This window comes from Bos indicus x Bos taurus, chromosome 1 (assembly GCF_003369695.1).
Source record: "Bos indicus x Bos taurus breed Angus x Brahman F1 hybrid chromosome 1, Bos_hybrid_MaternalHap_v2.0, whole genome shotgun sequence".
Classification (NCBI taxonomy): domain Eukaryota; kingdom Metazoa; phylum Chordata; class Mammalia; order Artiodactyla; family Bovidae; genus Bos; species Bos indicus x Bos taurus.
Genome location: NC_040076.1, coordinates 6,248,376 through 6,261,366, shown reverse-complemented (window position 1 = coordinate 6,261,366; position 12,991 = coordinate 6,248,376). Strand labels below are relative to the sequence as shown.

Below are 12,991 nucleotides of genomic sequence, written 5' to 3'. Positions count from 1 at the left end.
CTTATTTTATATAGCTCTCAGTGATATCCCACATACTTTGGCACTTGAAATAGTGTTTCACTCTTATGTAGGAAATTTATTTTGGACTAGATCAATTAGGAAATATTTATATAGTTTAAAATTTAGTATCAACTCAGTGAAATTTAATAACAGTTTGCTAGATTTTAACTTCTTGGGCTCAGTACAACAAGCAGCTTTTCAATGCCTGTCACTACTACACAGCAATGTGAGGATACAAAGATAAATTGACTTTCTCCTTGTCCAAGGGAAAGATCTTACAGTGTCTGAATGAAGCATGTGAAGTGCTAACATAGAGACATACATGCACTATGAAATCCATTGGAGGACCCATCCCCACATAAATGTTCAAGAGAGGCTTGTTGGACTAGGAAAATTAATTCTAAGAGAGTGGTAGCCCACATGAAGAATGGGAGGCCGTGCTTTTCAGATTGAAAGGAGGATGACAAAAGACTGGTTTGTAAGATCGGTTTTGTCAAGAAAAGAGCAACTCATTTGTCTTCACTGTATGAGAAAAGCATGGCAGACACAGGAAACCGTAAGCAAGTTGGTGTTTCTAGAGGTTAGAACACCTACCATGCATACGTGTACATCACTTTGCTTCTACGGGGAAAACAGCTGTAAAAGGGCTGACAGTCAAGATATGGGACCCAGTTAGAGGCTCTTTTGAGCTTCCCTGGTGGCTTACATGGTAAAGAATCCGCCTGCAATGCGGGACACCCAGGTTCGATCCCTGGGTTAGAAAGATCCCTTGGAAAAGGGAGTGGTAACCCACTCCAGTAATCTTGCCTGGAAAATTCCATGGACAGAGCAGCCTGGTGGGCTACAGTCTGTGGGATCACAGAGTTGGACATGACTGAGCATGCCCACGCAAGGAGGTCCAACAGCTAAGAGTGTGGTGAGGAAGTCATCAAGGGAAGGAGAAGAAAGAGAGCCAACCATTCCTCCATTTCCCCAGAGTCTTCCAGCAGAGCTCAGGGAGAGGAGAAATTTGATGTAAAATCAAGTTGTGCATTGGCTTAATGTTTTAAACTAGATATTCTAATTACTATGTTGAAATTAAAACTCTAGGACTTCCATTATCTTAGTAAACAAACAAAAAAAAACATAGTCTCTGTCCAATTTTCACTAAACAATTTTAAATGAGCAGTAGGAACAAAATAAATTGATTTTGTTGTCCCACTGGTTGTGTTTGTTTAATATACTGGTTATATCATAACTCACCAACATTGGACCTGTTATAGCAATACTAAATTTAATAGATCAAATGATAAATTCTATTTGGGAGTTTGTTGATATGTGGGTGGCAGCAGAACATCCAAGTGGATTTTTCCAATAGTGAAGCAACTGAATGAATTTATACCTAAATTCATTTTGGTCTAAATTTTGGAGAGAAATTGGGCTATACTCAAGAAATATTTGTTTCTCTTGAACATTTGTTTTCCCTTTTAGTTCTTTATGAGTGATGATTACTTCCAAACAAAGATATCTTTATAAACCCACAATTACCGTGGGTTTATCTGTTTCAATGAAAGCTGTAGGAGGCTACCAATAAAAACTATCTAAAATACTATTTTATCTCAAGAACAGTAACTTATGATCAATGCCTGATCAATTTTGAATTTCTCAGCAGGCAATTTCCACCAGTTGTCTCTCCATATTTATGTAAACTCATATTTCACCATTTCTACATGGGATCACTCCATCTGAGCCTAACAGAATTCATGTTTCATTTATATTTTTGCTGTTCAACATGTTGAAACATGCTTTCAACCAAATCCTATCTTAAATATCCAGTTAAGACACACTTTTTTTCTTTTTTGCTGAAGTATAGTTGACTTACAATGTTGTGTTCATTTCTGCTGTACAGCAAAGTTACTCAGTTATACACTCCTTTTCATATTCTTTTCTATCATGGTTTACCGTAGGATACTGAACATAGTTCCCTGTGCTATAAAGTAGGACTTTGCTGCTAATCCACCCTATATATAATAATTTGCATATGCAAATCCTAACCTCCCTATCCTTCCCTCCTCCCCTTGGTAACCACAACTCTGTTCTCTATATCTGTCAGTTTGTTTCACAGATACATTTATTTGTCTCTTATTTTAGATTTCACATATAAGTGCTATCATACAGTGTTTGTCTTTCTCTTTCTGACTTCACTTAGAATGGTAATCTCTAGATCCAACCAAATGGCTGCAAATAGCATTATTTCATTTCTTATGGTTTAATAATATTTCATTGTATGTGCTTCCCAGTTGGCTCAGTGGTAAAGGACCTGTCTGCCAAGCAGGAGATGCAGGAAGATCCTGTGTCAGGAAGATCCCCCTTCCTCCCTGTGTCAGGAAGATCCCCCGCAGAAGGAAATGGCATCCCATTCCAGTATTCTTGTCTGTGAAATCCCATGGACTATAGCCCACCAGGCTCCTCTAAAGAGTCAGACACAGAAGAGTGTCATAAAAGAGCCAGACACAAACTAGTGACTGAAAAACAACAACAACATTCCACAGGGCTTCCCAGCTGATGTTAATGGTAAAGAACCCACCTGATAATGCAGGAGACATAAGAAATGTTTGATCCCTGGTTGGAAAGATTCCCTGAAGCAGGGGAAGGCAACCCACTCTGGGAATTCCATGGACATAGGTGCCTGGCAGGGCTATAGTCCATAGGGTCACAAAGAGTCGGCCACTACTGAAACAACTTGGCACACATGCATGCACACACACACACACACACACACACACACACACATATGTATTTATATATATGCCACATTTTCTTTATCCATTCAGCTGTTGATGGACATTTAGGCTGTTCTCAAGTCTAGGCTATCATAAACAGTGCTGCTATGAACATAAAGGTCCATCTATCAAAGCTGTAGTTTTTCCAGTAGTCATGTATGGATGTGAGAGTTGGACTGTGAAGAAAGCTGAGTGCTGAAGAATTGATGCTTTTGAACTGTGGTGTTGGAAAAGACCCTGAGAGTCCCTTGGACTGCAAGGAGATCCAACCAATCCATCCTAAAGGAAATCATCCTGAATATTCACTGGAAAGACTGATGCTGAGGCTGAAACTCCAATCCTTTGGCCACCTGATGGGAAGAACTGATTCATTTGAAAAGACTGATGCTGGGAAAGATTGAAGGTGGGAGGAGAAGGGGATGACAGAAGATGAGATGGTTGGAAGGCATCACCAACTCAGTGGACGTGAGGTTGAGTAAACTCCAGGAGTTGGTGATTGACAGGGAGGCCTGGTGTGCTGCAGTCCATGGGGTCACAAAGAGTTGGACATGACAGAGCCACTGAACTGAACTAAATTGAACTGCACCAATTTACATTTATACCAACTGTGTAGGAGGTTTCCTTTTCTCCACACCCCCTCCAGCATTTGTTATTTGTAGACTTTTTAATAATGGCCATTCTGATTGGTGTGAGATGGTAATTCATTGTATAACATGAGTTTCAAACAGCCCAGCATGCATATGAGGTCCTTGAGATTGTAAGCATATTGTATGTCTTCTGTGGGAATAATGATCTATGATTTAAATCAGTTTTGATATAGGGCCCATACCACAGAAAATAGCTAAGAACCACTGATTTAACCTAAAATCTGATTCACTTTGCTCTATGCACAGTTTACTGCCCTTTCCAGCACCTGTGACTATAGACTCTCATCTTCCAGATGTTTTGACATGCATACACCTCTATAGATCTTCCCACTGATTTCCCCATGGCCAGCTAGCACTTATTCTGGGTCCAGAGTAGCTCTTGTCATAGGCAGGAGAGTTTCAGTTTCCTCACCTCCCACTTTGAGCTATAATTTCCTAGACTGATCTGAGATGTGATTTTCCAGGCTTTTCTGTGAGCTCAGCACTCCTGATTGTTACCTAATAATGTCTTTGGTTCTCTCTGGAACAATCACGCGTGTTTGATGGCTGAAGGCTCCCTCATTCCCTGGCATCACTGCATTTGGCCTCTTGTGTCTGCATGCCGGTCTTCACTGAACTCCTGATTTTCCTGTGCCAGGTCCTGTCTTCCTTTTTACAAGCACTGCTACTTCATCTTGACTCAGTAATAACAATGATGATGCCAAATATCAAAAGCAAGACTGAGGTCCTTACATATGCTAGGCAATATACTTAAGGTTTTATATGTGTTGCCTCATTTCTTTCTGACAACCACTTTATATGATATACATTTTTAACAAGGGTCTTCAATTTAATCTGCCTGCAGTGTGGAAGACCTGGGTATGATCCCTGGTTTGGGAAGATCCCCTGGAGAAGGGAAGGGCTACCCACTCCAGTATTCTGGCCTAGAGAATTCCATGGACTGTATAGTCCATGGGATCACAAAGAGTCAGACACAAGTGAGTGACTTTCACTCACACCCTTTTTGAGCAACCACTGTAGGGCAGATATTTTGCTCTGCTGTCGATATATTAAATGCAATCTTTACAGACATATAAAGTGGATATTTTTATCCTCAATTTGTAGAAGAAGCAATTGAGAAAAAAGAGGTTAGGGGGTAAGTTTACACAGAAAACAAACACATTAAATCTCAGGGTCTACATTCCCAGTTCACGATATTTTGTTTTTTAGTAGCTCAGTTGTGTCCAACACTTTGTGACCCCATAAACTGCAGCACACCAGGCTTCCCTGTCCTTCACTATCTCTCCGTGTTTGCTCAAACTCATGTCCATTGAGTCAGTGCTGCCATCCAACCATCTCATCCTCTGTCATCCCCTTCTCCCCCTGCCCTCCATCTTTCCCAGCATCAGGGTCTTTTCCAATGAGTCAGTTCTTTGCATCAGGTGGCCAAAGTATTGGAGCTTCAGATCACTCCTTCTGATGAATATTCAGGACTGACTTCCTTTAGGGTTGACTGGTTTGATCTCCTTGCAGACCACAGGACTCTCAAGAGTCTTCTCCAGCACCACAGTTCGAAAGCATCATTTCTTTGGCACTCAGTCTTCTTTGCAATAAGGAGTTCATGATCTGAACCACAGTCAGCACTCAGTCCTGTTTTTGCTGACTGTATAGACCTTCTCCATCTTCAGCTGCAAAGAATATAATCAATCTTATTTCGATATTGACCTTCAGGTGATGTCCATGTTTGTTATGACCAGTGCATTCTTTTGGCAAAACTCTGTTAGCCTTTGCCCTGCTTCATGTTGTACTCCAAGCCCAAATTTGCCTGTTACTTATCTCTTGACTTCCTACTTTTGAATTCCTGCCTCCTGTGAAGAAAAGACATCTTTTTGTTTGTTTGTTTGTTTTTTGTTCTAGAAGGTCATGTAGGTCTGCGTAGAACTGTACAACTTCAGCTTCTTCAGCATTAGTGGTTGGGGCATAGACTTGGATTACCATGATATCGAATGGCTCACCTTGGAAATGAACAGAGATCATTCTGTCATTTTTGAGACTGCACCCAAGTACTGCATTTTGGACTTTTTTGCTGACTATGAGGGCTACTCTGTTTCTTTTAAGGGATTCTTACCCACAGTAGTAGCCATAGGAATTAAATTTTCCCCTTCCTGTCCATTTTAGTTCACTGATCCCTAAAATGTCAGTGATCACTTTTGCCATCTCCTGTTTGACCACTTTCAATTTGCCTTGATTCATGGACCTAACATTTCAGGTTCCTATGCAATATTGTACTCATTTCACATGCTAGCAAAGTAATGCTCAAAATTCTCCAAACTAGACTTCAACAATACATGAACCAGGAAATTCCAGATGCTCAAGCTGGATTTAGAAAAGGCAGAGGAACCAGAGATCAAATTGCCAACGTGTGTTGGATTATAGAAGAAGCAAGAGAATTCCAGAAAAACATCTACTTCTGCTTCATTGACTACGCTAAAGTCTTTGACTGTGTGGATCACAGCAAACTGTGGAAAATTCTTCAAGAGATAGGAATACCAGAACACCTACCTGCCTTATGAGAAATCTGTATGCAGGTTAAGAATCAACAGTTAGAATTGGACATGGAACAATGAACTGGTTCCAAAGTGGGAAAAGAGTTATATATTGTCATCCTGCTTATTGAACTTATATGCAGAGTACATAATTCAAAATGCCAGGCTGCATGAAACACAAGCTGGAATCAAGATTGCTGGGAGAAATATCAATAATCTCAAATATTCAGATGATACCACCCTTACGATAGAAAGTGAAGAGGAACTAAAAAGAGCCTCTTGATGAAAGTGAAAGAGGAGAGTGGTTTTGATGTTAAAACTTAAAGGTCAGCATTCAAAAGATGAAGATCATGGCATCTGGTAGATGATGGGGAAACAATGGAAACAGTGAGAGACTATTTTCTTGGGCTCCAAAATCACTGCAGATGGTGAGTGCAGCCATGAAATTAAAAGATGCTTGCTCCATGGAAGAAAAGCTATGACCAATATAGACAGCATATTAAAAAGCAAAGACATTACTTTGCCAGCAAAGGTCCATCTAGTCAAAGCTATGGTTTTTCCAGTGGTCATGTATGGATGTGAGAGTTGGACTGTGAAGAAAGCTGAGTGCTGAAGAATTGATGCTTTTGAACTGTGGTGTTGGGGAAGACTCTTAAGAGTCTCTTGGAAAGCAAGGAGATCAAATCAGTCAATCCTAAAGGAAATCAGTCCTGAATATTCATTGGAAGGACTAATGCTAAAGCTAAAGCTCCAATACTTTGGCCACCCGATGTGAAGAGCTGACTCATTAGAAGAGACCCTGTTGCTGGGAAAGATTGAAGGTGGGAGGAGAAGGGGACGACAGAGGATGAGATGGTTGGATGGCATCACCGACTCAATGAACATGAGTTTGAGCAAGTTCCAGGAGATGGTGAAGGACGGAGAAGACTGGTGTGCTGCAGTCCATGGGGTCACAAAGAACCGGACACAATTGAGGGAATGAACAACACCCTCCTTTATAGTCTAACTCTCACATATGTAGATGCCTAATGTCAAAACCATAGGTTTGACTATTTGGACCTTTGTCAGCAAAGTGATATCCTGGTCTCTTCCTAAGAACCCTGACTCCCTCTTCCACTAGAATCTATGACCTCAGTAGATGAGTCTAGTCCCAGCTCTCATTTCTGTCTTATTGAATTGTGTCTGGATATGATATTCATGCAGGGTTGAATGACTGTAATTCTTGTTCATAGATTGTGTGTGTTCTTCAGGTATTTTGATGTTCATTTGTTCACTTACCCACTCATCTACTATTTATTGGGTGCTCATTTTACGTTCAATGTGTGCAAGTACTAGGGAATTGAGACTGGAAAAGCACAGCTTGGAGACAGACATACAACCCACTATGATGGTCTAACAACAGCTTTAATGAAGGACAGGGGCCTGAATTTGTGAGTTGGGGCCATAGTCAGGAGCTAGTGCTTGAACTGGATCATAAAGGATGACCCAGAGGAGGCACTTCAATCAGAGGCAAGAGAATTTGGGGGGAGCATACAGCAAGTTCAGGGAGTCACAATGAGTTCAGTGAGTGTTGGGATGGAAGCAGGAGATGAGAGACGTGGCATAGGAGGTCCTGAAGGGATCACTATGGACCCTGCATATCCTGCTCAACAGTGAGGATTCTAATGAACGTGGATGAAGTCTGCCATTCCTCCACTGTATACTGATAGAATTTATATTGGTAGACAGTAGAAACCACATTTTATAATTTCAGAGAGATATCTCCTGTACTAAGTTGTGTGCTAAGTCATTTCAGTCGTGTCTGACTCTTTGCGACCCTATGGACTGTAGCCCGCCAGGCTCCTGTGTCCATGGGGATTCTCCAGGAACCCGCATGTCTTCTGTCTCCTGCATTGGCAGGTGGGTTCTTTACCACTAGCGTTACCTAAGTTAATATTACTTGTATAATGGAGTTCCGGTTGTTGAGTGGAGATTATAATCTCCTCATATGATATAATCCTAATATGATATAATCTCATCATTTTACTCATTTAGCAAAAACCCAAAGAGATAACACTATAACATACCCTATCATGTTTAAAATATTCTTTAATTCTTTCTCTCTTTCTGGTCAGCCTGAAACACTGAAAGGTAGTTAGCTTGAGAGACCTGTCTGAAAGCCTTCCTGATTCTAAACGATGTGTGGATTGTCAGGGGTTAGTGCACATTGCAAGTACCTCCTGCTCGAGAAATTTACCTCCTGTGACGAATTTGATCTTCTCCCATACATGCAATCTGCTGACTTGCTTCTTTACATTACTTCTGATTACAGGTTTGGAAATAGCTTAGAAAGTAACAGTTACTCAAAGAAAGGACCAAGGATTAGGATTATGTTTCCTAATCAAACCTGATGGGCTTCCCTGGTGGCTCAGTGGTAAAGAATCCACCTGCCAATTCAGGAGATACAGGTTCGATCCCTAGATTGGGAAGATCTCCTGTAGAAGGAAATGGCAACCCACTCCAGTATTCTTGCCTAGGAAATCCCATGGGCAGAGGAGTCTGGCAGGCTATAGGCCATGGGGTCGCAAGGAGTCTAAACAACAACAACAAAAACAGAGAGACTAAACAACAACAACAGATCAAATCTGATGGCTGCAGTCTTGTTGTATTAGGTATTCACTGAAAGAAACTTCTGCATGTTCTCACTTTTGCATGCTTTAGTTTCTTTTAAAGTCCCCTCAGTGCAAGTCTTTCAACAGGCCAGGGCATCACTCTTTATCTGATTTCCCATCTTTACTGCAGGTGCCTAAACCCTGCCAAAGGCAGCAGAAGACATCGTGACTCAGGAGACAAAAGAAAACATGAACTTAAGCTTTCTAATGCATATCTTCTTGTACCCCAGCTGTGGAGCCTGAGAATAGGGAATTTATTCTTTGGAGTAAATGAATGTAAAATGCTGTTTTGCTTTCAATGTGGTCCCTCCTCTTCGAGCTCATTATTTCTTTATACATATCTAAATATGACTTAGTAATTTCACCTTTGTATGCAACTCAAATACAAGAAAAAAGGTGCTTGGGGTGCCCCAGAGTGTTTGATCCCAAACTGTAATGTGGTCTCATGCCTCTTCTTGTGCTGGGATGAGATAAAAGGAAACAAGCTGTTTTGTTGTTAAAGATCAAGGTGGTCTGAATGGCGATTCAGGACATAACCATGATCTCTATGGGGAAAGGAGAGGCTGTGTGATGTTTTCCTATTAGGCACAGTATGTCAGATTTGTGTAACTGTCAGAAAGCGTATTTCATTTCATGCCCAATTGTGATTTCTTCGTTGCTGTTGTTGCTGTTGCCAGTTTTAAATTCCTGGCATCATCCTCAGTAAAGCCGAATGAGGGCTGTTGTGAGCAGTCCTTTCCAACAGTAAGAGAATAGCTCATATTTCAGATTCTTATTATGTCCCTGTCCTGTTCTTCCTAAGAATTAACTTTACTCGTTATCCTCACAATACTTATGTGAGATAGAAGGTGTTATTCCCATTTTACAGATGAGAAAACTGAGACACAGGGAGTCTAAGTAACTTACCCAGGTTATATTGCTCATACATGTTAGTGGAGCTGGAATTTAAACCCAAATAACCTTGCCAGGAATAGAGTGAGGTAAGAGAGGTGCCCAGGGCACACAATTTAAGGAAACATTCCTTCTCAGTCTCCTGCATGTGCAAGATTCAAATTTGAGAGTGAGTGCCTCCTTAGATCGTGTGTCCAAGGCACTTTGTTGCTTGCCACACTTCAGTCTCAGCCTTGTAAATAACCTTGGTTTGGAGCCTGGGTAGTCTGTTAACCTTCATACCTCCTGTCTCTCTCATCCTGACCCTGACAGATTAGAGTCAGACTTCAAAGAAGAAGTAGATAGAAGAGCCTGTAGGTGCTCAAGAGACCGGCAGAGATAAAGCCCAAAGTAGATATCTTTCTTTAGATATCACCCTTCCTCTTGACTGTGCTCCCTGCCATTCTTCTCTGTTAAGACTTTGTCTCACCCCAACCTTCTCCAGTGCAGAAAGGAATAAAGATACTCTTCACTTGAGAGGTAAATCTCTGATCCCATAAAGCATTAGAACAGCATCACAGCATATGTATCCTCAGTCAGACTCGCCTGCCCCCAAATACTTTATTTCATCTTTTCAAATCCAGACACACTCCGAGGTATGTGTTGGGGTCAGAGATAATCCAAGAATACATATCTAGAAGGCATCTCAAGATCTTAGAACAGGATCTAGTGAAGAGAAATTAAATTGTCTTTGAGAAAAGGGAAGGGTGCCCAGGGTAAGGTAATAGTGAGAACTCACCTCCTCTCTCAACCCTGTGCTCTTGAAAATCCTTCAGTACATGGTGTAGGTTTTGAAAGGTACCAGATTTTTCAGTTTGCTGACAATTGGTGAAATAATCAGTGTATCATTAGAACAAAGAGCTCCCTCTGTTCAGTCCTATAGAACCCACGACTTAGGGAAACCACTGGGACTAGAGGCTGAGAATGGGGAAACTATCTCTAATTCTCTTCAGTGATGGACTGACCTATCTCATGACTCAACAGGCCATAGAATAAGCACCTGTGAGTTATTATGAACACTTGTGGAGGGCCAGAAGCAGCTGGGGCCTGAGTTGCAATAAAGGAAGGTGCATGTTATAATCTGGTAGCTTTTGAAAACTTCTCATCATCACACTGGAAAGTTCCTGGTAGTTCTTCTACACAATTTTTTACCAGTGAATTCCCAGCAGATAGGTCCATGATGGCATCTCCTCTCTCACAGACATCACGCCAACAGAACCAAATGGGAAGGACCTCACCAAATGACATCATGCCAACAGAGCCAAATGGGAAGACTTCACCATGTGGACAAGTCCAGAAGCAGTAAGCCAAAGGAAGAGCCGAACTGTAAACAAGTGTCACTTGCCTCTTTGATCAGATTCATAAATCTGGGCCCAAGGCGCCACGGCTTGTGTCGGTGGCACTGTAGGGAGCTGACGGTCAGCTGGGAAGCCCGGTGGGAGGCGATGGCCACCATGTACACAGCGTCATACATCAGAGCAGCTTCAGTCTGTGGAGGAAAACACAAGCCACATCTTCAGTTCCACCTTTGCTTATATCCCTGTTTACTTGCGTAATCACTCTGCCCACTTCCTTATTTCCTATTTGTCCGATCTCAACAGCCATTTATTCTCCAGCTGAACACTTTTCCTTCTCCCATAGCTATTTTTCTCTAAAATAATACCTTGGTACCCAGAGTAAATTGTAGTCATGACTCTGCTTCAAGTTCTTTAAAAAAAATGAAGAAAAGAAAAAAGCAACTTGAATCAGCCACAAAAGACCTGATTCAGGGAACTGGTATGTTTGGAGTGTTTTTTGTTAAACCCGGTGTTAAGATCAACTATCAATACATTGAGTTAGAAGCTCAATATTTCAGTATCAGATTTGGTCTCTCAGTGTCTACCTATCTCTTGTCTATTTACTTGATTATATTTTGTAGAAAGGGAGTGCTGTGAGCAAAATTAACATGTGATTTCTAGATAAAGATACTGATACTGGGCACTTCCATTGACCAGAGTCAAGAAGGCTGTAGTCATAGAATGAAATTCAATAGCAGATTTGAAGAGACCCTCAGAAAAACAGACCTCTGCAGCTTGCTCAAAAAATATGTGTTCTTGTTAGCACTTGCTTTCCTGATAGACATTGGAACTAGCCATTCCTTTGGGTCCAGGGGGTTGGCCATGTCATTCTTCAACTCATAAGATTTCTCTCATTTGCAAAATTTCACGTAATACTCTCAGTATTTTCTGAAGTACTACCCTGTGCTTTTTTTTTTTTTAAGGATAACATCATATAATACCTTTGCATTTTACTTGAGGATTTTCATAGCAACTTCAAACTAGTTCATTTGAAATTCTCAACAACCCCACAAAATAAACAGAACAGATGAATCAAGCTATTATTATTTAGGAAACTGACCTCCAGGCAGTATATTGATTTGTGTAGGTTCATACAGATAACCAATAATTTGTATAGTTAAACCAAAAATCTAGGTCACAGAATGAAGACTATGATGTAGTTTTCCAAAATAAGATGATTTATACAGCAGATATTTATTCAACATTTATTGAACATGTCTTGATGGAGATAGAAAGAGAAAATAAGGGGAATTACATCTTGTATTCTATCATTCTTTGAGTCCAGAGAATATGTCTACTTTGAATACTTATTATTCTAGGCAATCTCTATCATCGCATTTTTCATATATTAATCTTTTTATATCTCTTTCTCGATAAAAGTGCTAAACTTCATTTTTTTAGTGGCTAGCACAATTCTTGACACGTGAAAGTTGTTTAAAAAATGTTAGATGAAGGAATTAATGTTATTTCATGCTTAAAATAAAATAATTTTTGTGAAAACTGTATAATTCCAAGGTTTTATGATGTATTTCTAAGATTAATTGCTTCACTCACACTTAATATGAGTGATATGTAGAAGCCATGATGGTGATACTTCTTAAAGCTTAAAAATATTCTGATCATTTCAGTTCAAGGCTAATATAATCAATTTTACAGATCAGTTCAGGGAAATTAAGTGACTAGTCTAAGGCCTATCTATTGACAGAATGGGACTTTTAAAAATGCAGTCTATCATAATAGCTGACATTTATAGAGCACAACAAAGGTCCGTCTAGTCAAGGCTATGGTTTTCCTGTGGTCATGTATGGATGTGAGAGTTGGACTGTGAAGAAGACTGAGTGCTGAAGAATTGATGCTTTTGAACTGTGGTGTTGGAGAAGACTCTTGAGAGTCCCCTTGGACTGCAAGGAGATCCAACCAGTCCATTCTAAAGGAGATCGGTCCTGGGTGTTGTATGGAAGGAATGATGCTAAAGCTGAAACTCCAGTACTTTGGCCACCTCATGTGAAGAGTTGACTCATTGGAAAAGACTCTGATGCTGGGAGGGATTGGGGGCAGGAGGAGAAGGGGATGACAGAGGATGAGATGGCTGGATGGCAAAACTGACTGGATGGACATGAGTTTGAGTGAACTCCAGGA

General features: G+C 40.7%; 1 protein-coding gene across 8 annotated transcripts in view; it reads right to left on the bottom strand.

The window, feature by feature from the left end:
* Nucleotides 1–12,991, bottom strand: part of GRIK1 (glutamate ionotropic receptor kainate type subunit 1) — a 474,700-nt gene that overhangs the window by 99,411 nt on the left and 362,298 nt on the right. For all 8 annotated transcript variants that reach the window (XM_027540202.1, XM_027540037.1, XM_027539869.1 and 5 more), the window contains exon 7: nt 10,861–11,004. In XM_027540202.1, coding sequence (XP_027396003.1) covers nt 10,861–11,004 — 144 coding nt within the window. The remainder of the gene's footprint in view (nt 1–10,860; nt 11,005–12,991) is intronic.